Source organism: Nelusetta ayraudi, unplaced genomic scaffold (assembly GCF_046127955.1).
Source record: "Nelusetta ayraudi isolate G7.1 ecotype Tasmania unplaced genomic scaffold, CSIRO-AGI_Nayr_v1 ptg000016l, whole genome shotgun sequence".
Taxonomy (NCBI): Eukaryota; Metazoa; Chordata; class Actinopteri; order Tetraodontiformes; family Monacanthidae; genus Nelusetta; species Nelusetta ayraudi.
The window spans coordinates 6055649-6080952 of record NW_027466066.1 but is presented as its reverse complement, the minus strand read 5'-3'; the positions used below and the strand labels follow the sequence as shown (position 1 = coordinate 6080952).

At 48.3% G+C, this 25304-nt stretch overlaps 2 protein-coding genes across 2 annotated transcripts; both read left to right on the top strand.

The window, feature by feature from the left end:
* The first annotated feature begins 760 nt into the window (after window positions 1-760).
* On the top strand, window positions 761-21874 carry dnaaf5 (dynein axonemal assembly factor 5). The gene is made up of 13 exons (XM_076024201.1): window positions 761-1587; window positions 2281-2465; window positions 2549-2673; window positions 2802-2920; window positions 3594-3826; window positions 4345-4569; window positions 9160-9303; window positions 10651-10819; window positions 12832-12979; window positions 15925-16075; window positions 18059-18212; window positions 18320-18511; window positions 21011-21874. Exons 1-13 carry the CDS (start codon window positions 1059-1061, stop codon window positions 21139-21141), a joined length of 2505 nt encoding a protein of 834 aa, XP_075880316.1. The 5' UTR covers window positions 761-1058; the 3' UTR covers window positions 21142-21874.
* Window positions 21875-21992: 118 nt separating this feature from the next.
* Window positions 21993-24921, top strand: LOC142886929 (glycerophosphodiester phosphodiesterase 1-like). Its single transcript, XM_076024202.1, has 6 exons — window positions 21993-22400; window positions 22982-23157; window positions 23363-23468; window positions 23580-23672; window positions 23763-23974; window positions 24528-24921. The coding sequence occupies exons 1-6, from the start codon at window positions 22137-22139 to the stop codon at window positions 24673-24675; spliced, it is 999 nt and encodes a 332-aa protein (XP_075880317.1). The 5' UTR covers window positions 21993-22136; the 3' UTR covers window positions 24676-24921.
* The last annotated feature ends 383 nt before the right edge of the window (window positions 24922-25304 follow it).

The window sequence follows — 25304 nt, the reverse complement described above, 5'->3', positions numbered from 1 at the left end:
AATTTTCTCACAATGTGTCGGACTACTTCATTTATTTTACTGCCATCAATTGCCATTGCCTGGAATGTAAATAAAAAGAGCATTAAAATTCAAATTATATCTCTAAACATTTAATGACTTCATCACTATTATTAATTATTCTACGTCGTTAATAACTGTTTTCCAGCTTTTCGTGGCATGTTAACTCGAATCGGAAGGCAAAGATTAAAATCTTTTTTCAGGGGTGAATTATTTTCATTCTATTTTATTCTAAGGGGTATATACAGTGTAAATAAAGTTAAAATGTAAGTACAGACATCAAAACGAATTCGGAATAACAGTTACCGCAGTTTTTCGTGTTAGGATTTCGTTTCTTGTTAGCTCCAATTAAAAGGCAAGGATTTTAAACATCTTTATTTCAAGGGAGACTTTTTATTATTATTATTATTATTATTATTATTATTATTATTATTATTATTATTATTATTATTATTATTATTATTATTATTATTATTATTATTATTATTCTAGGGGACATGTACACAGTAACTATAGTAAAACGTAACTACAAAAATCAAAATGAAAACGTTGTTTTCATAGACCATTCGAAACCAGGTGAAATAAATAAAGTTCGGTGGTTTTGAATGGGACACTGCCGTAAAGCAGTGGTTTGTTTGTCGCGTTGCTTCCAGTTGCCATAACTACGGACAAGATGGCAGCGATGAAATGGCTTTGAAGCCGGATCAAAAATTACTTTATCCCTGGGATTAAAGTGACTGGGTTTAGCTAAACTTTCTAACTTCCGTTTTCCGTGTTACGAACAGACTTCTGCGACTCCGGAAGTGTCGAAGATTGCAGCTCGTGCGCTTTTCGGGTCTGTAAGCGTCATTTCGAAAACAGGAAGTGGACGCACATGTGTTGTGTTTCTATCCTCGCGGTCCCCCGGTAACCGAATCGCATTAGGTGGGCTCGGGTCTCTTCGTGTGTGCGACTGTCGCGGGCTACTTCTTCTTCAGCTTTTTTTTTTTATCTCTTTTGTAAATTCGCCGAGGACACCGGTTCGGGTTGTTGTTTTCGGCATGGCGGCGGGAGACGAGCAGGCAGCCGCCGAGGTTCTGAAAGGACTGGCACGACACCTCAACTGCCTGAACGAGGAGAACAAGTCGACAAGAAAAAGGGCCATCGAGCTGATCAAGAGGGAGACCATCGACCGGGGACTGGCCAGCAGCGTCTTGCAGGAAGTGTTCGCCGTCCTCCTCAAGCCTCTCCTCAAGTGTCTGTCAGACCCCATGGAGAGATGCAGAGAAACGGCCATCACCATCATAACGGAGTTCATTCGCTGTGTGCCTAAACCGGAGGAGTGTCTGTCTTATCTCATGCCCTGCCTGGCCCAGAGGCTCGGGGAAAAGGAGATCCAGGAACCGGCCGAGGAGCTGCGGCTGTCCTGCGTGGAGATGTTGACCCTGACGTCGGAGGTGTGCGGAAAACATCTGGCACCGTATGTCAACGAAATGGTGAACATACTGCAGAGGACCGTCGTCGACCCTTTCCCGGATGCCAAGAGGGAAAGTTGCACCTGCATCATCACCTTTGCAAAATGTGTACCAGGTTCGTGCCCACTACTTTTTGCTCTTTTGTTGACGGGTTCTGTTGCCATGGTTACAAGACTGCTGGACCTGTCTGGCTCAAACAGTTGGCTTCGTCCGGTCTTGCTTGGCGTTAGAGCGGATTTGCGTTCATATGTTGGGTATTGCTTAATATAACACTAGGATTTCTTTTTTGAAATCTAAATATTCCACTGTACCGTGCCTTCGCCCTATGACAGCTGTGATAGGCTCCAGCAGATCCCCGTGACCCTGAGCTCAGGATAGTGGGTATTGAAAATGGATTGATGAACCCTAAACTGAACTTTTGAGTTACTGTTATTGGAGAGAAAAAAATAATTTTGTCTCCAGTAATGATTTTTACTTTTTCATATCACTGTTGAACAATTGTTAGGAATGAAATATGAACAGTTGCCCAAATTTTACATAAGCGCCACAAAACGTTCCCCTATATTATAAGATGGGATCACATTCTTTTTTTTAAGTTATTCACTAATAATCCTCTATGTTGAATTAAAATGCCCTGCTTCTCTTTCATTGTTCCTAAATATTCACATAATTTCTTTGCATTCATTGTTCGGGTGTCTGGGAACCAGTAGGAATACAAAAAATGTTATACCTCTGATTTTTTTAAATTATTTTTTTATGTATTGTCCATCATAAAGGGACCTCTGATTTTCTTCCATTTCTTGTCCAGAACACTTCCACATGCAGGCCGACAGTCTGGTCAAACCTCTGATGCAGACCGTCACTCACCAGCACTCCCGGGTGCGAGCGTCTGTCATCGACGCCACAGGTGCCGTCATCCAGCACGGCAGTGGGAAGAACGTGGACGACGTGCTCTCTCACCTGGCCCAGAGGCTGTTTGACGACTCACCTCAGGTTTGTTCTCTTCCTTTGAAACGTGTTTCCTAAAGGATTGCAGAGTTCTAACTCTTTCTCTAAACTTCCCACTTCTGTGACAGGTGAGAAAAGCCGTCACTGCTGTTGTTGGCAATTGGCTCCTACACCTGAGAGACAGGTACTCGTATTTTCACAAGCTCATTCCAGTCCTGCTGAGCAGCATCAATGATGAGATCCCAGAAATCAGGTAAGGGGAAAAAAAAAGTGATATTTTGCAAATTATGCCATTGCATTTCAATTAAGTTGACCTTCAATGTTTAAATGACTGTGAAATCCAGCTTGTAATATTGTAGTTCTTACATTGTTTTCACGTAGACATCTAGCAGCAGATCTGTGGAAGCAAGTTGGTGCCCAATGGGAGAAGGAGAATGAGGAAGACATCAAGGACAAGATGGATTTCCTCCTCAGCCCACCTCCCCACTACCCAGCAGGAGGTCAGCCGCAGCTAATTGATTGATTGATTGTTCTCAGGTCGGGTAGTCGGGGCACAGAGTTTCTGAATGATTGTCCTAGAAAAAACTATTGAAAAAAAGATTGAATTTCCAAAATGAAGGAAGTGCTCATCAGACCAGGTTCAAGGCAAGGTTGTAAATAATTGTAGAATGTCGCCGCAAATGTTGGCTGCCACCCCCTTAGTCTTTGCAAACCTCAAACAGTGTAATTGCAGTTGTGCTCCACTAGGGCGTCCCTAGCGCAGGTTCTGCCGGGTGACACGAACAGAAAGGAAAAGGCTCTCACTCTCCGGCTACCTCCTATGGTCCACTATAAATCTGTCAGGCCTCCCAGTGTGAAGAGGTCACTGTCAGACACTGGGGGACGACCAGAGAGGGGCCTGTTTTGTTTTGTCTTGTCTCGGTTCGTCCCGCTGATTTATCACCATACTCCCTTTTCGCCTCCCTCCTATTCTCCTCAGCCGGCTGAATGAGGAAGGAGAACAAAGCCGGGCAGAGGAAGAGACTTAATTCTCATGTCTATCGTGACTGTAAATTAGCGGTTGTTTCATTTTGCACTCCCGCGTTTCATTGCCAAAAAAAGAGTTCAGAAGAAATGGACATGGATGCAGGCCGAATTTCTCGACGTATAAAAGTCCTTTTCCCTCTGACGCAGCGGAGCGTCCGGGCCTGGGCTGCAGGGAGCTGGTGGTGAGAAACATGTGCCGGCTGGTTCCAGCCATCAGCAACGACATGAGCGACTGGCTGGTGCCCACGCAGGTCAGAACCTCGCAGCTCCTCTCCGTGCTGCTGCTTCACTGCGAGGACCACTGCACCCAGCATCTGCAGCCCGTGCTGGCCACCCTGTACAGGGCCTGCGCCCACACGGAGAAGGAGGTGATCGTCAACGTGAGTACCAGGATGGATTCGTAGAAGGGTTCCAGGAAATCAGGCGGGGATGGGAGGCGTGTAACCGCGTCAGCATCAGCAGCAAGTTGGCATAACAGCCTCTTGGCAAGCCCACAATACGTTTTAAGGAAATCATTAAACGACAGCTGCACTTCTTGCAGTTCTCGTCCAGTCGACCACCGTGAGAGCGTCAAAACCCTTTAGCCACATTTGAGAGGTTTTTCGAAGTTCAGTCGTTTCCGTGACCAGTTTTTTATTGCGATATTTAGGTTTTGCGCAATTCTAGGGCCAATGGAAACACAGCTAGTGAAGATGTGATGTGAAGCAACCACATCACATCTGAAAAAGACGATTTTTATTTATTCCCTTCAGATTTGGACAGAGAAGTCTGATTGTCACTATATATCATTCTCAGTAACATCTGTTGAGCATTCATGTTGCACGATATCTTTCAAAATGCTGAATTTCTTTCTTTCTTTCATTCTTTCTAACATTCCTTCCTCCCTTCATTCACCCAGTGCCTGGCTGCGGCCAAGCTGCTGGGCACGTTTGTGCCGCCCGCCGTCTGCCTCAAGCTGCTGTTGGACCACCTGACCTCCCTGTCCTCGCCCTCCCACCCCTGGGTCCCGCTCATGGTGCTGGCCGCCGTGTTGGGCGGCTGCCCCGGGCCTCTGCTGGCACCGCACCTCGCGCAGATCGCCGACGCGCTGGTCGAGCCCGACGTCTGCCAGGAATATCAGCAGGTTAGTAAACACAGCGACTCGGATTTCGCGTCCCGCACGACCAGCGTCCAGCCGCTGGTGTGAACCCACTTTGGCTCCGGCGCAGCGGCAGCGCCTCCTCTGAAGTTGCTCCCGCGAAACACCTGAAAACCTTTAAAGTTTATTTTGATGCCTGCTCCTGCCAGGTTTCTCCCTCCCCCTCCGCCCTTTCAGGTTCGACTTTTTTTTTTCTTTCCGCCCCAGATCTGTGTGCACCAGCTGTTTTTCTCCCCCGGCCTCGTTATGTGATGTTGGCAGTGTCATAGAAGGTTATTCTCTGCTCTCACAGCGCAACCCCGCCGCTCTTATTTTTGGCAGTGACACTTGCAGAGGCTCTCGCCTGGTTTTTCTTTTTCCCACGTGGACGCAGGTTTGTGATAAGATGCCACGTCTCTTGAAAGGGCTTTAGTCAAAAGCGTCTTCGAGGGGTCTCAATAGCGGCACTGTGCGCCCGGAGTTCATCGGGTTTGCCGGGAAGTTGCGAATGCGAAACGCCGCCTCGGCTAATGCGACGCCCGCGGCCCGCGGCCCGCAAGGTGTTTTTCAGAATCTAAGGGCATGTTTCCACCGGAGGCCAGTGGCCACTCTAGGTACTGCAGCAAAAGAAATCCCACGTACCAAAAAAAGCATTTTTCCCATAGACAGCAATACAAAAATAAACTCCTTTAAAACGGCTGACATTGATTCGTTGAATGAGCCGCGAACTTGGACTCTGGGCACCTGGGTTCCAACCGTTGCCATTTTGGTACCTGCTTATGCACTTAATGGCTAAGAGTTTGGACGAAAGCCGAGTGGCATTTTTTTTTTTACATGTATTTAAAACTGAAATGCTATTGAAACTGTGCCATGGGCGAACAAAAAGCTGCCAATGTTTTTGTTCTCGGTGGCCAAAGAAAAAGCTCAAAGAGAGGTGGACGGACGCAATGAAAAAGTCTTCCTGGTTTCGCAGCTGGTGGCCGCAGGTCAGCAAAACAGTGTCGGGAGAAAAAGAAAAAAAGAGCGACTGCCGAAGCATCAAGGGTCACAACTGTCGGCGTGGAACGAACAGAAAGAATGTTGGAGGTTTGCTCCTGCGGACTGCCTTGCAGTAGACTCTCCCTCCTCCTATCCGCTTGCACCAGATACGTTTCCCTTCCACAGTCTAAACTGCCCCCGTCTGGCACGCAGCTATTTTCTGATCCCTCCAACGCTGACTCACCTTTACCCTCCGACCTCCCGCCGGTCCTCCCAGCGAGGCCCCGCACCGACTTCCTTCCAAGGACAGCGGTAACAGAAATCCGCTAATTTCACTTGTCACCTGCTCACTTTGCTCCGACCCCTCCTCCCTCCTCCTCCCCCCCCTCTGGACAGACGAGGCGGTGCGTGGCCCTTTGTGTTGTTTTCTTCTTCTTTCTTTTTTTTACTGCCTTGTGTTTCAGCCGCGCTGCTGTGAAAAGAACACAACAAAGACAGCCTGGTCAAGGCCGGTGATAAATTGGGGGGGGTGAAGCGGCTGACCCCCGCCTCGCTCCCCTGCAGGGGTCACCCAGAGAGAGCAGCAACAGGACGGGACGGTCACACACTGTCGCACAGATGGAGGAAGACCCCTGCTTCCTCCTGCTCCGCGCCTCCATCCATCTCCCTTTGGCGCTCCCTCCGTCTCGCTTTCTCAGGGGCTGAGCTTGAAAGCCTCGCGACCGAGGGCTTCACCCGGACAAAGCACCTGCAACATTCCTCAGCAAAACTGGGCTCCGTGGCGGCGGATTTACTGAGCAGCTGCAAATAGCCGCTGCTTCCCTTTGTGGAAACCCCGAATGAAGCTCCCGGATCAGAAGTCGCCGGCTGGGTTTTTTCAGGTTTTTTGGTTTTTGTTTTTTTTCACCCAGACGTGTCATATGGGACTGATTCACCTTCATTTAATAGCCGCCTCGTCACCTGCGCGCTCCGAATTGGTCAAAGACGAACGGCGGTGGCTCGTAGTTTCAAATTCATTTCAAGAATTTCAAAGATTACGGAGGTTTCAGATCCAGCGCGATGAGTTATGGCCCACTTGAACCCTGAATGGCCAGGGAGTAAAAAAAAAATGTAAAGTACGACTTGGACAAAATGAGGCCTGTTAAGAAATGAAATATAAATAATCTTCAAAGCGAACGCAGGCGAGGGGAGCCGCGGGGCCCCGTGGGGAGTTTGAGGGAACACGCTGAAGATTTAGAAACTGATATATGATCCTCCTGCACGACTTAACCTCGCCAGCTCTTTCAAGTCCCTGTTTTCTTTTCTTTATTCCAGTAGGGGCAAAGAGACAGCTTACAAAAATAAATGACAGATGGGCTGGCATGAAATTGAAAGTATCGGCCCCAAAACGGATGGCGGTGATGTCAGGGGCTTTTGAGGGGAAATGAAAGGCGAGCGGGCGGTTACCCGAGGTATCCTCAGTAGTGGACGTGCGGTGCTTCCCTCTCAGCTGCTGCTGGTGGCTTCTTCTCTCAAGGGCTATTACGCAGAGGATTAAGAAAAATCCCCACCACACCTGACACATGCCAGAGCCATCGCACGGCCGGGTGTTTTAGTCGGTGAAGACGAGTCTAACAGAGTGAAGGAAAGTTGTGGTCCACGCGGCGAGCTATATATTGTTGGACGTGTCAAAAAGTGCATTAACGCTGAGAGGAATGCAGAAAATGCCTTGTGCTATTTGCAACCTATTTTTGTGTTAATGGTCGTGCAGCATTGAATCTACATATGTATATATACATATATACACATGCATGTAAATATATATGTATATGTATATGTCTATGTATGCATGTGTGTATGTTTGTGTCACACAAGTGTCCTTAGCATTGAATGTGCAGTAAGATTCTTGATAAGGTGTAAATATCAGTCAAGTACAGCGGCTAATGCTTGCAGTTGACTGTCCAAAAGGGCACTTTGTACACAGGAAGGCTGCTTCACTGAAAGGTGCCTCATGGAAGGATACTTTGCAGGGTTCTGGAATCACACCATTAAAAACATGTACGTGCATTAGTGTTTCAGGCGCGAGCAAGCTGCGCACACTCGCTGCTCCCCCTGACTGATAGACTGCGACAGGGGAAGAAAGGCAGGAGCGCAGCCTCTACCTGAGTGCGGCTGGGCGTGCAGTCCCAGTGCGCGGCAGGTGTTTGTTGTCCCGTCGCCGCGGTAACGTTCAGCAGTGGCACTGCTGCAGGAGGGACGGGGGAGGGCGGGAGGGGCTCTGGATAGGATTCCATCGCCCGGTATGGCCACTGAGAGGGACCGTGTGCAACCGACGGTAGACACACACACACACGCACGCGCACACACACGTAGTAACAAGGCCCCTAAAGCGTGCCCAGGCCAATCAAACCAGGTGTATCTCCCGGCTCCAGGTGTCTACCCAGTCATTACCCACCACACCACTTTTTCCACTCACCCTCTGCTCTCTCCCCCGCCAGCCCAAACTGTTGTTTTTTGGGCACTTATAATGCACACCTTCATGAGTGTTTACTGTGTGTGTGTGTGCGCGTGCATGCATTCTGCAGCCGCTACTTCCACTCTGAGCTTCCAGGAGCTCCTGCTCTCTTTCCATGTCGGTATGCGGCGCAGCTTTGTGGTTTTTCCAAATCAATGCCTGTGGGCGCTTCGTGATATTTCACCTTCGGAAAAATCTGTTTACACATTAAAGGTCCTCTTTTTTGTCTGTACATATTCTTTAACTTTATTCGAGCAAGCAGGACGAGATTTTACGAGAATCACGGTTTATGCACTTCACACCATTCAATGGAAACAACTGCAATTCGCAATTGTGCAACTATTCTTCAGAACACACGTGGACTCTCCAACAAAGCATAGTTTTACCAGGAACACGCTGCTTTCTAAGATAATAGGATTCGTTTTGGATCAAAAATGGCTGCTCCAAAAAAAAAAAAAAAACTCAGCGAATTTTATTTCAATCTCTTCAAACTCTTGATCGCCCTGTAAAATATTTGTTGACGTGTTTGAATACTGGAAGTCATTCTTTTTTTTTTTAAGTTCCATTTCTGCTATTTTTTTTGCTAACCACTGCACAAAGCAAACATAGAAAAATATGTTGCGCCCCCTAGTGACACAGCTGCACGAGCCACCATCAAGAAAAAAAAAGACTCCTCATGGTCCAGACCGCAGCAAACACCTGGTGTGCATTTTGGCTGTTCCACCCATGAAAAAAAACACACATACACACACACACTTGCTCTATCGCTGGCTCGCATGCACCTTCCACTGCCCACCAACCCCCCACCTCCACCACCACCACCACCACCAGCAGCAGCAGCAGCAGCAGCTTCCCCCGTCTCGTGCTGCACTAATGACAGGCTGGGGGAAAACAGGAAAAGAGGCCGTGATCCCAGCGACGGCGTGGAAATTAGCCTGAGCTAAGCAGGTCTTTGTCTAAACATGAGCTCATCGACAAGTGACAGCAAACACACACACACATACACACACACGCACCAGTATGGAGGTGGAAAATTTGCCTTCACGAGATGAGGGGAAGTGTTGAGACTGTGCGGATTCTAATCTGAGATGATCACACGTCCCTTTCTCTTTGTCCGCCCCCAGGTGAAGTACTTGGAGCAGCTGCTGGCCTGCGTGGACGTGCTGCTGCGTCAGTGCGACTCCGACTGCGGCTCGGTCAGCCTGCAGCTACTGCAGGTGCTGGTCACCGTCCAGAGCCTCTCCACGGAGCCGCAGCTTAGCGACAAGGTGAGGAAGCCCAGAGAAGCATCGGCGGAATTCCATCACTTTTCCCTCCACAACTTCAGTTGTGGCGTTTAATGGTGTGTGTGTCCGTGTGCGTGAGCGTGCACGATATTAGATAGCCGAGCCAGTTTTTACGAAGCTCCAAAACTATTTGAGGTATGGGGAGCATTTGCGCGAGTTCAAAGTGGGCACGGCCAACTGTGTAATTAGCCACTTTGTCAGCGGGGGCTGAAATTGCACCTTTCCGAGTGGAAGAACTTACAATCCAGTTGTGGGGAAAAGTGGTGGTGGTGGTGGTGGTGGTGAAGAGCAAGACACAAGAGAGGAAGAGCGAGAGATGAGCTGTGTTTCCAGCAGGTGTGTGTGTGTGTGTGTGTGTGTGTGTGTGTGTGTGTGTGTGTGTGTGTGTGTGTGTGTGTGTGTGTGTGTGTGGCCCCATTTTTGGCTTCCAGGTTATGGTCATCATCCGGGACCAAAGGCACGGCAGCGAGGCCGCCGGTTAAAAAGGCCGCGCTGCTCATCGCCATAATGACAGGGAGAGGAGCGGGAAGGAACTGGCACAGAGGAAAAGCAGACACCACATCGGCCACCACACTCTGTGTGTGCGTGTGTGTGTGTGTGTGTCCGGAGAGGCGGCACCAGTGTCAGACAAGAGATGAGAGGGATTAAGAAAGAAAAGGGAGGGTGAGAACGGCCTTGGGCATTCCCGGAGCGGAGCGGAGCGAGAGGAAAAGCAGGGCTTGTTTTCCCAGGAAAAAAAAAAAAAAAGTGGGGGGGGGGGCGTCTTTCCCATCAGCCGACAGCTCAGGGTTGTCTCGCTTGTGCCTCTGAAGCGGCCAACCCGTGACTCAGACATTGTCTCCGTCCCCAGCGCGTCCCCGAGGGAGCGTGAGGGGAACTATGAAGTGCGCCCCAGGGGTCAGTTTCCCTGCCCTGAAGACTCTGCTAATTATTTACTCTCCTATCTCTCATTCCTGCTCTTTCCTCCCCACTCGGCTTTATTGCTTTGTGTGAGTGTGCGTGCGCGTGTGTGTTCCTGTGACTCTGTGACATCCTGCATATCTGTCTCAGTTTTTTTTTTTTTTTGTTGGTTTCTTTTTGTTTTTTCGACGCGCTTCTTTATGTGGCCCTCTGCAGATGTTGTTCTTCCCAGAGTCTCACGTTGGGGTTTGCTGCCTCTCGTGTGAGCGTGACCCCCAAAGCTGGATGAAAGTTACGAGAAACCAGAGAAACTTTTTTTTTTTTTAATGTGGTTTCCCCAAAAGGCCGCAGTGTCACTTGTTTTTCCGCGTGGGCATTTAGCATTTGTGTTTTATACTGATTTTTTTCTTCTTTTTTTTTCCATCTCAGGCCTTGGAGAGCGTCGGCCTCCTGTGCAAGGTGCAGGGCCTGGACTCGTCGACGGAGCTCTACAGGCGGCACATGCAGCCGCTGCTGAGCTGGATGTCCTCCTCCGTCAGCAACTGGTCCAGTTACTCGCCGCAGAGGCTCCAGCTGCACGTCATAGTCACGCAGTCAGGTGAGGAGCAGAGGCTACGGTGGCCGACAAGGGCCAAACACAATACCACTGCCTAATGCGCCTAAGTTGGCGGCAGGTATGGAAACGATACACAAACACAAACGCAATTCTAAACAAGGTGCAAAAAGCGGATCGTGGTGCAAACGGGAAAAAGACCGTGTTGCAAGACGTAAAAACATAAACTTAATCATCAAAAGCACTACAAACAGAAAAGGGATGCAAAACACAACGGATGCAAACCAAGACAATACATGCAAACGGAATAACTCTGCATAAAGCAGTCACTGAACAAAAGAAAATAAGATTAAAAGAGAATGTTTCTCACTGACGGGATGGAGACGCAAAACTATTGATCGAAACCAAAAAAAAATATTTTGCTCGATATAGGACCTGCTGCGCTGCAGCGTGCCACCCAAGCAGAGCGGCTCAGTGTCAAACCTGCGACCCCCGGTGACAGATTCATTAGCACCAGTTGGCTTTCTGACTCTGCAAATCCTCTCCCCGTCTCCCAGTTTGTCACCAGCCTTGATGTGCGTTTGAAGGCGTCAGCCCCCTCCCTTGGTGTGTGTGTGTGCGTGTGTGCGTGCCCGTCGCAGGTTAAAAATCGGCGACCCCTGCTGTCTCCCGCTGCCGAGGCTTCACTTGACTTTTGCCGCAGGCCTCTTAATCCTCCATCACCAGCACCTCCGAGCGCCACACTTTCATCTCTCGTCTCCCCGCCTCGCCGTGTCTCTGTGACCGGGCCCTGAGTCTCCCGCTAATCCCAAACACACACACACACACACACACACACACACACACACCCACACACACACACACTCCCATGGCTAACTGGCCTGGTCAGCTCACTGATCCCACTGCAGGTCACTACATCAAACGACAGCACGGCCGCCTGCTCTTGACCTTCACCCTGGATCAAGGCTGCTTTGAAGCTTGTGTGTGTGTGTGTGTGTGTGTGTGTGTGTGTGTGTGTGCGTTGTTTGCGTGTTCTAAACGCCGCTCCGAGCTTCCACACATTTCCCTTTGTCATAACCCCCCGGAGATCTGAGGGTTTTATTACGAGCAGCGGAACAGACGGCGCGATGCTGCTCCGTCTGATGTGCACGTGATTCAGGGGAAATCGGCGCTCACTCGTTGGACGGCCGGGAAGCGGTCAGTCCCAATTGCTCGGGGGCCAAGTTTTCACACTGTCTGTGTTTGTGGAAATATCTCGTATCCTCCGGGCAGCCCTTCTTCGTTGTTGCTCGGATGACACACAATGTGAATCACATGCAGGACCAAAAAAAATCGTGTTTGTCTATTTCTGGGCTCCTATCTGCTCGCAATGTTGGCTGCCACCCTGAGGCCGTAGCAGGATTTCCTGTGTCTCCTCTCGTGTCTCATCGGGGTGGAGGGAGTGGGGTGGGGTGAGGGGGTCTGGACACTTATCACTCTGTAGAGTCTCACACACACACACACACACACACGCGTAGCTCCGTCAACATGAAGTCAGATTGTTGGTGGGTGTGTGTCAGAGAGAGAGAGAGAGAGAGAGAGAGAGAGAGAGAGAGAGTAGATGGGAAAACATGAGCTGTTGTGTTTCTGACCCATTTGTCTATTTTTAGAAAGTTAGAAAATGTAAACTAGTTTGATTGATGTTGAAAGTTTCCGTTTAGTCGTTTTTCTTACTGTGTTTAAATGGGAGAAAAAGTAATTGTGCTAAAGGCTGAAGAGTTAAATCATAGCAGTCGCATCTTAATACCAGAACACTGCTGTGAAAAGTGAAAGGTTGCTCAATGATTTCCAGGAAAAAGAGGTAGAGCAGACACCTTGCCAAGTGAATTTACAGGGATGGGCTTCTCTCATTTCTAAGGAGTTCACTAACATAGAACGCTAGAGACAGATTATTGTAACCTGAATTCAGGCAACTATGAGACCTTTTCTATCTTTCACAATAACGACAAATTATGACCATCATTTCTGTGTGTGCATATGTGTACATGTATGTGTGTGTGTGTGTGTGTGTGTTGCAGGTCCAGTCATCGGAGAGTTTGTCAGCCAGCTGATGCCTCTGCTCCACTGCTGCCTGCAGCCAGACAGAGACCCCGAGATGAGGATGAGCACGTTTACGATGCTCGCTAAGCTGCTGCTGGACGCTCCCAACTCTCTGGACTCCCAGGGGTGAGAGTGGGACAGACAGACACACACACACACACACACGTACACACACACCTGTTTAACACACTTTTACGGGGATTGTTTAGTGTCAATAAGGGAAGGAATTTATCGCTTTATCCTGAAGGCAGACGGACCCGGGCTGAGCTGCAGGTTGGTCCGTGAAAGATGCCAAATTAAGTTTGGGTCGTTTGTGGTTTGATGGAATGAATCCTCGCCTCGTGTCTCGTCGCCAAAGAGAAGTGCGGCTGGGCTGCTTGTCACGCAATTTTGCCAGCAGAGCTATAGATTCTTCCAAGCTTGCTTTTTTTGCACCTGAATAAAGTTGCAAAATCTATTTGCTTTAATGTATTCATTAAAATCCATAAAAACAACAACGCTAGGTTGTGATCAATGGTGTACAAACATACAATAAAAGAAAAGCATTTTTCCCATAGACGGCAATACAAAAATAAATGCACTTAACAGTTGACAGGATGACTGTGACCTGAAATTCAACATTCATATTTATTCATATTCTGGGTGAGCAACTTCATTGAAATGAATGGGCTGCCATCTTGGACTCTGGGGGCCTGATTACGCCTCAATCAACTGTTTTGGGTTTTTTTTTTCCCTCTGGAGGACTTGCAGTTGCTCCTGCTCCCTCCGACCCTCAGAAATAAAACCCCGATGCAAACTGACAAGAAGCGGTGCCAGTCAAATTAACAAGCGATACTCCCCGCGAGGGCCCGGCTCAAATGAGTTAATCGCCTCCCAGCATGCCGAGCTCCTCGGTGATTTAACACCCTGGAATTGTTACCGACTGGTGTATTAGGACTGGAAGAGGTGAGCTCTCCCCTGCCCTACCCATCCCATCTGAGGTTCCCCTTCCTCCCATTTCCAGCCTTCAGCCGGGGCTCAACTCTAATCTGTGGGAATGCATTAAGCCCCGGGCCCCCTTGGAGGGTCCCGGTCGTCGCGGCAGCTGCCGCTGTCCGTCAGCTGGGGGGGGGGGGGGTTGTTTGGGGGGAGCAGTGGGGTGAACCTCCTTCATGAAGACATCCACGCCACGTGTAACGTACCCCGGCCCCTTGGCAAAAGGTCAGCGAGGGCTGGGACATTGTTTTCACCGAATAACACGCAAGATGCCGGGAGAATGTTCATCTTTTTGGGGACATGAGCCGCACGTCTGGGAAAGATTTCGCTGGCAACGAGAGCAAATTCCCACCTGCGGGAGCTTAGTTTTCATCTTTTACCATGTTGTTTTGTCCTTGAACGTTCAATTAAGGACTTCCTGTTGAGCCACCAGCGCTTCCGAAAGGCCCCTCCAAGTGCTTTGGCCCTCAGCATCGGGAGACAAATTGTGCTACATCTTGAAAAGACTTTGAAACAAAGTCCCCAATCACAGAAGACTGCTGTCTCTGGCGCTCCCATTTGCCCCGCAATTCCTTTATTGCTGTTTAGATTGAGCCCCGCACACATGCACGCACACTCACACACGCACACTTTATGTCATAAAGAGGACAATGATAGTCTTGGAGGAAGGCCTCGTCTCTTTGTTCTGTGACAGAAATGACTTGATGACAGCTCAGTTGCAAAAAAGGCCTCGGCGCAGGGAACATTTTAATGTTTAGTTTTAATCCTGAACTGGTGTGCTGTGATTAAAAGGCTCCCGGTGGAGTGCGAGTAGAAGGTGGTGGCAGGGAAATTAGTGTCCTATCACCTTTTCCCTTGGATGTGGCTGGAAGAAATGAGGTGCTCGTTTACACATCTCACTTTAAGGTCCCCAAACCCTCAAACGTGGGAGGAAATTCTCTGCAAGCTGCGGTGGGGTGGAACTCTCATTCGCTCCGTGTTCGTGTTAGAAGTTTTTCTAGATTGGAATTTCATGTTTTTTAAGGCCAGTCTGTAATTAAATAAAACAATACCGTTTCCAACAAAAGCTGGCACTTTAGAACATGTTAATCAATTTTAAATGGGATTTTCCGCTTATCTGTGTAATATCAGTTGTTATTATAAAGAATCTCTTAAAAAAAAAAAAAACTGAATCCATTTTGAAGTAAAACCAGGACATATGGGCAGGCACGTGAAATAGTTTAGAACAACAACAAGATTCTTAGGTAGTTTTCAAGACCATTACTCATCACTTCTACCGCTGCTGCCAAGAGATATTACCTAACCCTTGATGACAAACTCCATGGCTTGATAGAACAGTTGTTGTTGTTGTGGCTGCTGCGATCCATCCAGGTGGCACATAATCAGACTTCCCGTGGCTGGAACTTGTTGCGTGTGTGTGCACAGGAAGAGGAGCTAACGGCTAATCGCCCCCCCTTCTTTTGGGACGCCAGCAGCAGCCCACTCGAGTGGAAACACTTTTCCTGACGTCACTCGTGTTGAACTTTCAGCACCTGTCGAGATGGAGTTTTGCAACGTTGGTTCTTGGCGTTTCAGTGGCACACGGCCTCCCCCTTGTGGAAGCTAGCCGTCACAGCGTCACGTCGTTGTCAAGCGCGCGGGACTCCAGCTGGATTCGAAAAAAAAAAAGCTAATGTGGAAAATTGAGCGAACGGGAGGGCAAAGGAGAAGATACAGATGGTGGGAGGAGTGGGAAAATATTTCTTGGTGGACCCTTACTGGAAAAAATGAACAATATAGCAAAAATATTAAAGGTCCCCATCATTACCATTGTTTTTTCAGAGAGTCACCAGTGTGACACTTTAGCTCCAACTTTCAGAAAATGCACCAAACTTTATCAGTTTGATAGCGTGATGCTAAAACTGAGTTGTTGGGGGGGCGGGGGGGTTGTTTTGCAGGAGGCTGTTCGCAAAGAGTGAAATATTCTGTTTTTCTGCTAATCATTTGCTAGGCTGCGCCACTGGGCTCTGATAATGAATTTGCAGTGGGAGCTTTAGGAAACGTGCGCTGTACAAGTACATGATTGTCTCGTCTTTAACTCCTTTAACACTCTGCAGGCGTTTTGGCGACGAGGCCGAGAAGTTCCTGTGCGACATCCTGCTGCCCAACCTGGTGTGGCACGCCGGGCGCACCGCCGCTGCCGTCCGCACCGCCGCCCTCAGCTGCCTGCTGGCCCTGCTGCACGGAGGAGCCCTCACAGCCGGACAGGTAAGAAAAAACACGTCATCGGTTCAATCTGGGAGCATCACGAAAATGAAAGCACCAATATACGAGTGGGGGAAAGTGGAAGTGACCTGCAGAAATCCTCCTCATTTACCCAGCTGCGGAGGAAGAGACGCGTCAGTGCGTTCCTTCAACCCGGATCAAAACTCGCCGTTTTGTCCATTTGACATCAAAATTGACGCTCCCAGCGGTGCGTTTAGGAAAATCCAGCGCCGACAGTGACTCTCTCTCTCCCATCTTGGCAAACAAACTTGGCCACGTCAGGTAGCAGGTGTACAGGGAGGAGGTGAGCAGGGTCCTTAAGCCTCTGAGGAACAATAGCCACACTGTACTGGGCCCCTTGTTAAGAGGCAGGAACCATCAGCGGGACGAGCCCTTGCACCTGCCTGTCGGAGCGTAGGGCTAAAACACACACACACAGGCTTTTTTTTTTTTCCACTAGCACATCTCAAACTGCGAGGCAAAGCAAACAGCTGGTGTGGAGAGAAATTGTATCCAAGCCGCGCAGCACTCCGAATGATGGGACGTCAACATGTGAACGAGATTCCTACTTCTTCTTCTTTCTTTCTTTTTTATTGAACTTTATTTTACCAGGAAAAGACCCATTGAGATTAAAAACCTCTTTTCCCAGGTAGTCCTGGCCGGGAGGCAGCAAAACTTATAAACATTTCCGCAATTTACAATCAACAGTTACAGTAATATTATAAATAAAAAGCAGTTACAATACGAGGAGGTTGTCTCAAGTGCTCTTAGTCTGGATGTAAAGGCATTTAAAGAAGTGAGCTCAGTCAATTTCCAGTCTTTTTGCAACCAAGTAGAGGGAGCAGAGTAGACAAAAGCCCGTGTGCGTGTGTGTGTGTGTGTGTGTGTGTGTGTGTGTGTGTGTGTGTGTGTGTGTGTGTGTGTGTGTGTGTGTGTGTGTGTGTGTGTGTGTGTGTGTGTGTGTGTGTGTGTGTTGGTCAAATGGCGCCCAAACACAAGGGGAGAATCCTGGAGGAACGGCAGAAGTGTTGCTTCTTGGCTGGAATATTAGGTTACAGCGGAGGTGAAACAAAACATGTCCCGGTGGCGGGCGGCAACAAAAGAGGCGTTTGTGTGCGTTTCCACGGCCCTTTCAGCCCGGACGGGACATCTCTTCCTCTCGGCTCCCTGTGAAAACAATTAGCTGCTCCGGTTACTCACTGCGGCTCCCCACCGTTGCTCCTGATGTCATGCTGGATCACAACCCCTGCCAGATTTTCCCCCTCTTTTTTTTTGTCTTCTTCCCTTGTCCTTCTCTCCCTGCGACTCCTTCACTGCGGTTTTGGCAGTTTCGCTGGCAAACGCAGCTTTTCAACACTCAGCTCCTGGCCCGGCACCTCGCTTCTTCTCCTCTCACCTTGTTATAGTCATTTCCTCCCTAAATCCAGCACTGATGCGAATTCATGTGAAGTGATAGTTCATCGTGGGAAAACTTGACTACAAACCTCCTTCAAATAGTTTTTGTGTGTGAAAGACTCCTTTCTTTTGAAAGGGTTGACTGATTTAATATTTGATGTTATTGGCAGTATTAAAATATAGAGATTGATAGCATTGATCTAACTACAAAAGTTCAGTTTCAAAAGCCTTCCATTGGTTATTCCAATTTTTTGAAGAATCCACTAGAGCAGGAAGACTTATCATAAAAAAAAAACTCCAAAACACAGCATATCCTATGCCAATTGTGCTATGATTTATTCGAGTCAAACCAAATTTCAAATTTTCTCATTTCTGATGTGACCATCTCCAAGCTGCTGCAAATTTTCTACAGAACAAAAAATATTGGTGTCATCTGCAAATAATTCAGATTTTACGATCTTTAAAACCTGACATAGATGGTTGATGTATAAATTAAATAATTTGGCAGTATGTTGATCTGCTGTCAAATTGTTGTCTATTACAAAAAAAATAAAAACTAAAGCAGCCGTTGAACGTGTTGACTGTGTGCAGCTGCTGAGTCTGGAGAAGCTCATCCCTCTGGTGCTCTCCGCTCTGGAAGAAGACGCTCAGACGAGCCGAATGTTTGCTTGCCGCTCTCTGTCCATCGTCCTGAAGCTCACAGGATCCAGCCTGCACCCTGACGTCCTCAACAAGATCTACCCACGTAACTGCCACAGACAAATCCCTCTATTGACTTTAGTTTAGTCGCACCCTCCCTTGCTGCCCCTCTAAGTCTTTTTTTTTGCCGTTTTCCCGCTCTTGTCACTGCAGACCTGCTGAAGCGGCTGGACGACAGCAGCGAGGAGGTCCGCAGCGTCGCCCTCCAGGCCCTCGGCCTCTGGCTGTCCGGCCTGACTGAGGAATACAACCCCGAGTGGTGCGCCGCTCATCTGCAGCTCCTCTTCCAGCAGCTGCTCCTGCATCTGGACGACCCCGACAGCTCGGTGCAGGAACAAGTGCTCGGTGAGGCCTGGGGTGGGGGACTGGTGTATGGGGGTGGGGGGGGGGGGGGGGGGGGGGCTTGCTGGTTTTTGAGGATCAGGATGAGAAATGTCAAACACACTCCCAATACACTGGCAGGTAATAATGTGACTAAATGCAGTCACCAACCTCCGTCCAGCTCAGAACTGGACGTGTCAGCCGGATGACGTCCCTTGCAACAAGAATACAGGAACTACAGGCATTTACTGTCATTATTATTATTTTGCCCCATTAATAACAAATAACAAAATAATTTGAATTTGATGCAGCCAAACACAAGCGCACAAAACAATCTCTTGCAATTATCTAATGACAATAATTGGGTTGAAGTAAAATTTAAAGGGTGTACGAAAACTTGTATCCACTACTCTATGACCACTCTTATGCATCACGAATGTTGTTGCATACAAACAACACAACTGGCAGTAAAAAAAAAAATAAAACTGAAGCATCAGTTCCTCCCTTTTTGGGGGAATCTTCACCAGATGGACACATGAAAGAAATCCAGCGCACTTGCTCAGCGCTCCATGCCAGGTTATGGATCCTCTATTATTGCTGTCATGCTTCAGGCAGATTCCCCCAGCCCCATTCCATCACCACCCCAACCCTCCTTCAATATCTGCACAATTGGTCACAGTTCTCAGGCCCTCAAGTGTCGAAACACAAGATCCAGATGAAGACAAGAGCTTCATATCTGTGAAAAGTCATCATCCACCTCCTGCATGTGCACCCAGTGTGAAGTAGGCAAACCTCTGCTTCTCCCCCCGCAACCACACCCTAATGACAACCACATGGACACCCCCCCCGCACACACACCACCACCAAACCAGCCCCTCACATCTGTCCTCACACCCGTCTGCGGCGTAATCGCCCCATCTTTTATCTTCCCTCTCGCGTCGGCCGTTTTACAGCTCATCACGAGTGTGCAAGATGTTAGCGCTGGAAAGTCTGAGGGGAATTTTCGCTCGGGAGCATGGAAACTAAGTCGGTGCCATCCGACAACCTCCTGACCTCAATTGTTGTGGCAAAAACGATGTGAAAAGTCTTGCTGGAAAGCTTCCACTTTGCACTATTTTGTATAGTTCTGCCAGAGCTCTGCTGTCCAGTAGTGGAGTTTCCTTCAAGTTTTTGTCTGCAGCGGGGAAGAGCAGCTACAGTCAGTCAACTCCCAACTGTTTATTATTTCGGAGGGTGTGTCTGCGCGCGGTGTCGGGTTTCAGATGCGAGCTATCGTGCGTAAGGAGCGGCTCCTCGGCCCCTTGATCCCTGTGAAGTCTTGGCAGATTGCGAGACGGCGTCGGGCCTCTTTCTGGAAGACGCGATGACCTCACGTCTCGCTGAGCGATCGGTTGCCGAGCGTCTGACGACGGCCGCAAATGTGGAAGCGTTCCCCCCCCCCTTACGCACGCCTCCCATCCGTTTGAAGCACCTCCTCGCCGATAGTTGATCCCATTCTGACGCTCCTTGGATTTCAAACGCGCATCTGACAGCGGAGGCTCCACGTCTGCGGCCTTCCCTGACAGCATGATGGACAGCGCCGCCCTCCCCAACTCCCTTCCACATCAGCCGTCTGTCCGCCTGCTCTCACGCTGGTAGCTGCTATATGTAGCCGCTTTTGCCTGCTTGGTCATGCAGAGCGGAGCGCTGCCGGCACCGGCGTTCCCTAACTTCAAGACTCCTCATTGTTCTCGGCCTCGATTCACCGTCACCCCACCTCCGTTTTCAGCCGAGCTCGGCTCGCACAAAGGCTGAAAATCCCCTCCGCTGGCTGCACGCTCAAAGGCGGGTATCGGATGATGAGATTAGATGAGCTCACTCATTCAGAGTGGCAGCATGTCATTGGCACTTCGACGCTGTGCTTTCCAAAAAAAAGCTTTAACCCGTTAACGGCGCTGCATCTCGTCGCTCCAGACCTCTGGAGAAAAAAAAAAAAACAACTCAAGTTTGGGGAAACGCAGCTTTGGCGCCTCCCGGTGGAATAAAAGTGTTTTTGCACAGATTGCTGTCAAGAGCGTGGTTCGACATCGCCATCTGTTGTTGTTGACAGGATAGTGGTGATAAAATATGAACATACATTTTCACCATACTACCAAATATCACCTAAAACAAGGGTGAATATATATAAGGGCTCAATTTGGGTCTGAAAATTATGTTCAGAGAGGATTTTATAAAAATTATTCTTTGTATTTGATGAAGAATATTTATGATAAAGAGCTGTATCATCACGAGGCCTGGGTGGTCACCCTAACTAAAACTACACACAGAGCCCATTTAATATCTATTTTCATGGCCATTTTCACTGCCTTCACTGGAGCATCCATGCTGAGCTGATAAGCAGCAGCTTCTCCCGCAATCGATACCTGTATGTGGTGTTAAACAATGGTTTTTGTGTGCATGGGCAGTATTTTCAGTGCGAGCTGTTCATCAATCATCTCCCTGTTTCTTTTTCTTTTTGTTTTGTTTCTGTTTTTTTGCCTCCAGAGGTCTTGAAGAAAGGCAGCTCGGTCCACCCGGATCTCCTGAGGAGGGAGACGGTGGCGGCGCGGGAGAAGCAGCGGACTACGCTCTACTGTGACCAGCTGCTGCGGCACATCAGCTCTCTTGCACTCTGAGCCTGCAGCAGAGGCTCCAGAGTGGCAGACTTCAGAGAAGCGTCTCATCTCGGACCATCCTGGACAGGGACGGCGAACACTGCGCAACACAGGCGACAGAACAATTTTCACTCGCGGCCTGGTTCTGATCCTGATCAAACCCAGTTGTTATTTCACTCCCTAGGGTGTAAAAAAAAAAAAAAAAAAAAGGTTTTATCTTAGTTTCACCAGTCAGCTGATTTTTAGACATTTTTTTTTAAGGACCTTCAGGTGTTGATGTAAATAATATCTCAATTTGTGCAAAGCCATCTGCATTTCTTCCATTGTATTATGTTACTCTGCTTCTTTGTGCCTTTAAAATATAAACATTTGTAACGGCATATAATGACAGTTTCGAGTGGTTTCTTGGCACTGTCGTGTTGTGACTCTGATAGTTTCGATCAGAATCAGTAGTCAAACTTTTGTCTGATCTCCATTCAACCCCTTGGAAGGAGACAAATTTACACTTTCTGTGAGGCGGCAGCACTAACATCCTCACCATGTTGTGTTTAATGCTACCAAAAATTGATATTAGTCAGTTGAAGTCATTTTAATGCCGTTATTTGGACAATGGATTTCACCTCTGGTAATGGCTCAAATGATCCATGTGAACCGGATCTGCTTAGTGAGTCATCTGATTTGCCCATTGCCATCGGCGAAACCTGCTGATTCCCAGTTGAATAATCACGATTTAAAAAATCATCATTTAAACGCTCTGGCGCTGTATTTCTTGGTTTCAATCACGACCGCGTTTACGAGTACACCCTCGCACGACTGCTGGTTTCCACCTCGGACGGGGGCTTACATCACCGTCCTCCTCGGCTGCACCGTGTGACTCCCAGCCATGCAGCAGCATCACTCTCCTCCTCACCCTCACAACCTCACACCTCCCTCTGCATGACGCGGGCCCTCTCCTCCCGCGCTCCGCACTGCTCGCCCGCAGCCACACTGCAAGTCCCCCTCGCCCTCCGCTCGCCATGCTGCAGCTCGGGGACGAGGCGGTGTGCTTCTCGGCGCTCTTCCTGCTGCTGATGCTGGGGACGCGGAGCGCCGTCGGGGCTTCCGTCCTCACCGCCTTCCTCTACGTCTTCATGGCCATGTTCCGCTTCGCGCCGCTGCCGCAGCACCAGGCCGGACTCGTCCTCCGAGCCGCGGCTCGGCCGGCGGGCGGCATCGCCGCGGTGGCTCACCGGGGAGGCGGCCACGACGCTCCGGAGAACACCCTGGCGGCGATCAGAGAGGTAACAGCCGCCGGAAGCTGAGCTCGCGAGCTAATGAGGCCGGGAGTCGGATTTGGTGTTTTATGATTTTGTACATTTTGTACGCGAGTGGCTGAATTCCTGTGCGAGGTAAATTATTCATAGCCTCTATTGTGATGGCATCTACTGCGGATCATTTTACTCCTCCAAAAAACATATTTAATTATTCATTTATAATCCTTAACGACGACCCATTTAAAAGAAAATCCTGTACAATGATCTTTAAAAAAAAAAAAAAAAAAAAAAGAACCTGCCTCCCCCACTGTCTCTATCTTCTTCTGCATGATGCAGCTGCTGAGTCAGCTGTGTGTGTCAGAACTGTCCTTCAAATGTTCTCTCCGATATCTGACCACTTGATATCACTTTTACAAAATTCTCATCCTTTTGTTTTGTGAAGTTCTTCCAGCAGTCTTTTAGTATTTTTCATCTCCCTTTCAGATATACAAAACAAACCCCCCCAAAAAATTCCTGACAAAAACTGCATCAGGATGCAGTCTGAAAATGCATGCTTAACTAAAGTCTGATGCATGATACAGTCTACTATCAAACTGTGTATCTTGAAGGCCAGCAGGAATGGGGCTACAGGAGTGGAGCTGGACCTGAGCTTCACAGCCGATGGGGTTGCCGTCCTGATGCACGACCAAACTCTGGACCGCACCACCAACGGATCAGGACCGGTTAGCCAAGTGCGCTTTGCCCAACTCCGGCGACTGGACGCTTCCATACACCACAGACTGAAGTATGTCAGAACGTCACTACTCTCCGCAACTCGAAATTAGTGTGCTGAAATACGTCTGCAGTGTCACACGGGTCACTGACGCCTCACTGATAAGTCTCTCAAATGAATGGCCACACTAGCCCAGGTGTGTGTCTGTTGCGTTGTTCGGTTGTGTACCTGAATCTGGTTTGCATGAGGAAAAAAAAAAACCTTCCCCGTCCTGCAGGGACAGATACAGCGGAGAGAAGGTCCCGACTCTGCAGGAGGCGGTGGAGGAGTGCATCAGACACCAGCTGACCATCTTCTTTGATGTCAAAGATGAACCTGATAAGGTTGGGAAGAAGAAAAATATACTTACGCCAGATGCAATTGTGAAGTTTGCTGCCCTTCCATGCCTCCCATCTGAGTAGAATCTCAATGGAATAAACTCTCATCTTCTCCAGGCGGCGTCAGCCCTTCACGGGATGTACAAGAAGTTCCCCGTCCTCTACAATACCAGTCTGGTTTCCTCCTTTGAGCCCAAAGTCATCTACAAGGTAGGGGCCACCTCTGACCTGACAAATTGAAGCAGCAAAACGAGAGCCAGAGAGCTCAGACCACCAGGTGTTTTCTGGTCTTCAACACAGATGCGTCAGACGGACCCCCAGGTGGTCACGGCTCTCACACACCAGCCGTGGAGGCTGAGCCGCTACAGCGACGGCACTCCTCGCAGCCTGTCCACCTGGGGCCAGATGTGGACGGGGGTCCTGGACATCCTGCTGGACTGGGCCCACCACCACATACTGTGGAAGCTCTGCGGCGTCTCGGCCATCTTCGTGCAGAAGGACTTCATCTCACTGTAGGTGGCGCTATGAACATTGCAGAGAACTGAGAGCATGTTAAATAAGCAGGGTTTGGTATTTTCTAATGTGTGGGAGGACTAAAAGTGCCAAAATTAAATCAATAAATACATTGTGAAATAATTATTTCAATGTTTCATTAATGAATTCATAAGCAAATTTATTTTATGTCAAAAAAGGCAAATCTAATGTTATATATTGCTTTGGTATTTCCAAACATCCAACAGAAGAAGTTGTCTTTCAAAAGAATGGTAAAAAAAATGTTGGTGGAAGATTTTGTTGAACTTTGTAAGGAGTTGGCAAGAGATATTTTTTGACTTTGCAGTTTGTGATAGCGGAACCTGTTAACTCTGACCATGAAGTAATTACATATGGGTTGTTTTTTTTTTCCATATATTGAAGTGGTATTTTAATTAGTAAATGAAACATTTAATAACGCCTCTAAATAATTAATGAAACATGTCATTAACTATTTCACAACTTATTTATTTGTTGAATTTGGCCCTTTTAGTCCTTCATCCAAGGTTGTGTTTGTCCCCTGCTGTTACTCAGGGACTACGTCCAGTACTGGGCGGAGCGGGGAGTGGAGGTGGTGGGCTGGACCGTCAACACCGCCGTGGAGAAGAGCTTCTATCAACACCTGCTGAAGATCGGCTACATCACCGATAGCCTGCTGGAGGACTGTGACTCGAACTACTGATCGAAAATAGAAAGATGAGATTCGGTGAAGATGATGATGATGAGACTTTAAAGAGACTTCAATACGCAGTTGTAACGTCATCAGAGCCTGCGGAGGTGAAATTTGTTCAGTGATATTTGGAGATCTGCCCTGACAGCTGTAACATTCTGGAAATTAAACTGATTCAACTGTGAGACAATGTTTTTACATAGTAATAATATAGGAATATTTTACCCCGCCAACCCTCGAGGTTTTTAATCACTGAGGGGGAAAAAGACTCAGTGATCCATGGGAAATGTGTTGATTTTTTTGTGTTGTTTGTGACTCAACAGCCAGAACTGAAACTTGTGCTAAAGACCATTGCATTTCTTACGTAATTTAACGCAGATGATCTACTGTGTAAACTTTAAAACACATTCTCTATAATGTACATTCATTCTCATTTTGCTGATAAGAGGGCACATGCTTTATGTTTTATAAGCGATATCAGAGATATTAGTTCCCCTAAAAGTTGTCACCATAGGTTCAGATGCATCTCAAGAATGTACCACATTGCCTCTCTGATGTAATTTCCTCCTGGAATTCAAATCTTTCACTAATAAAGTTTTGAAAATGCACTCAGAATTAATCAGAGTGCATTTTCTTTATCT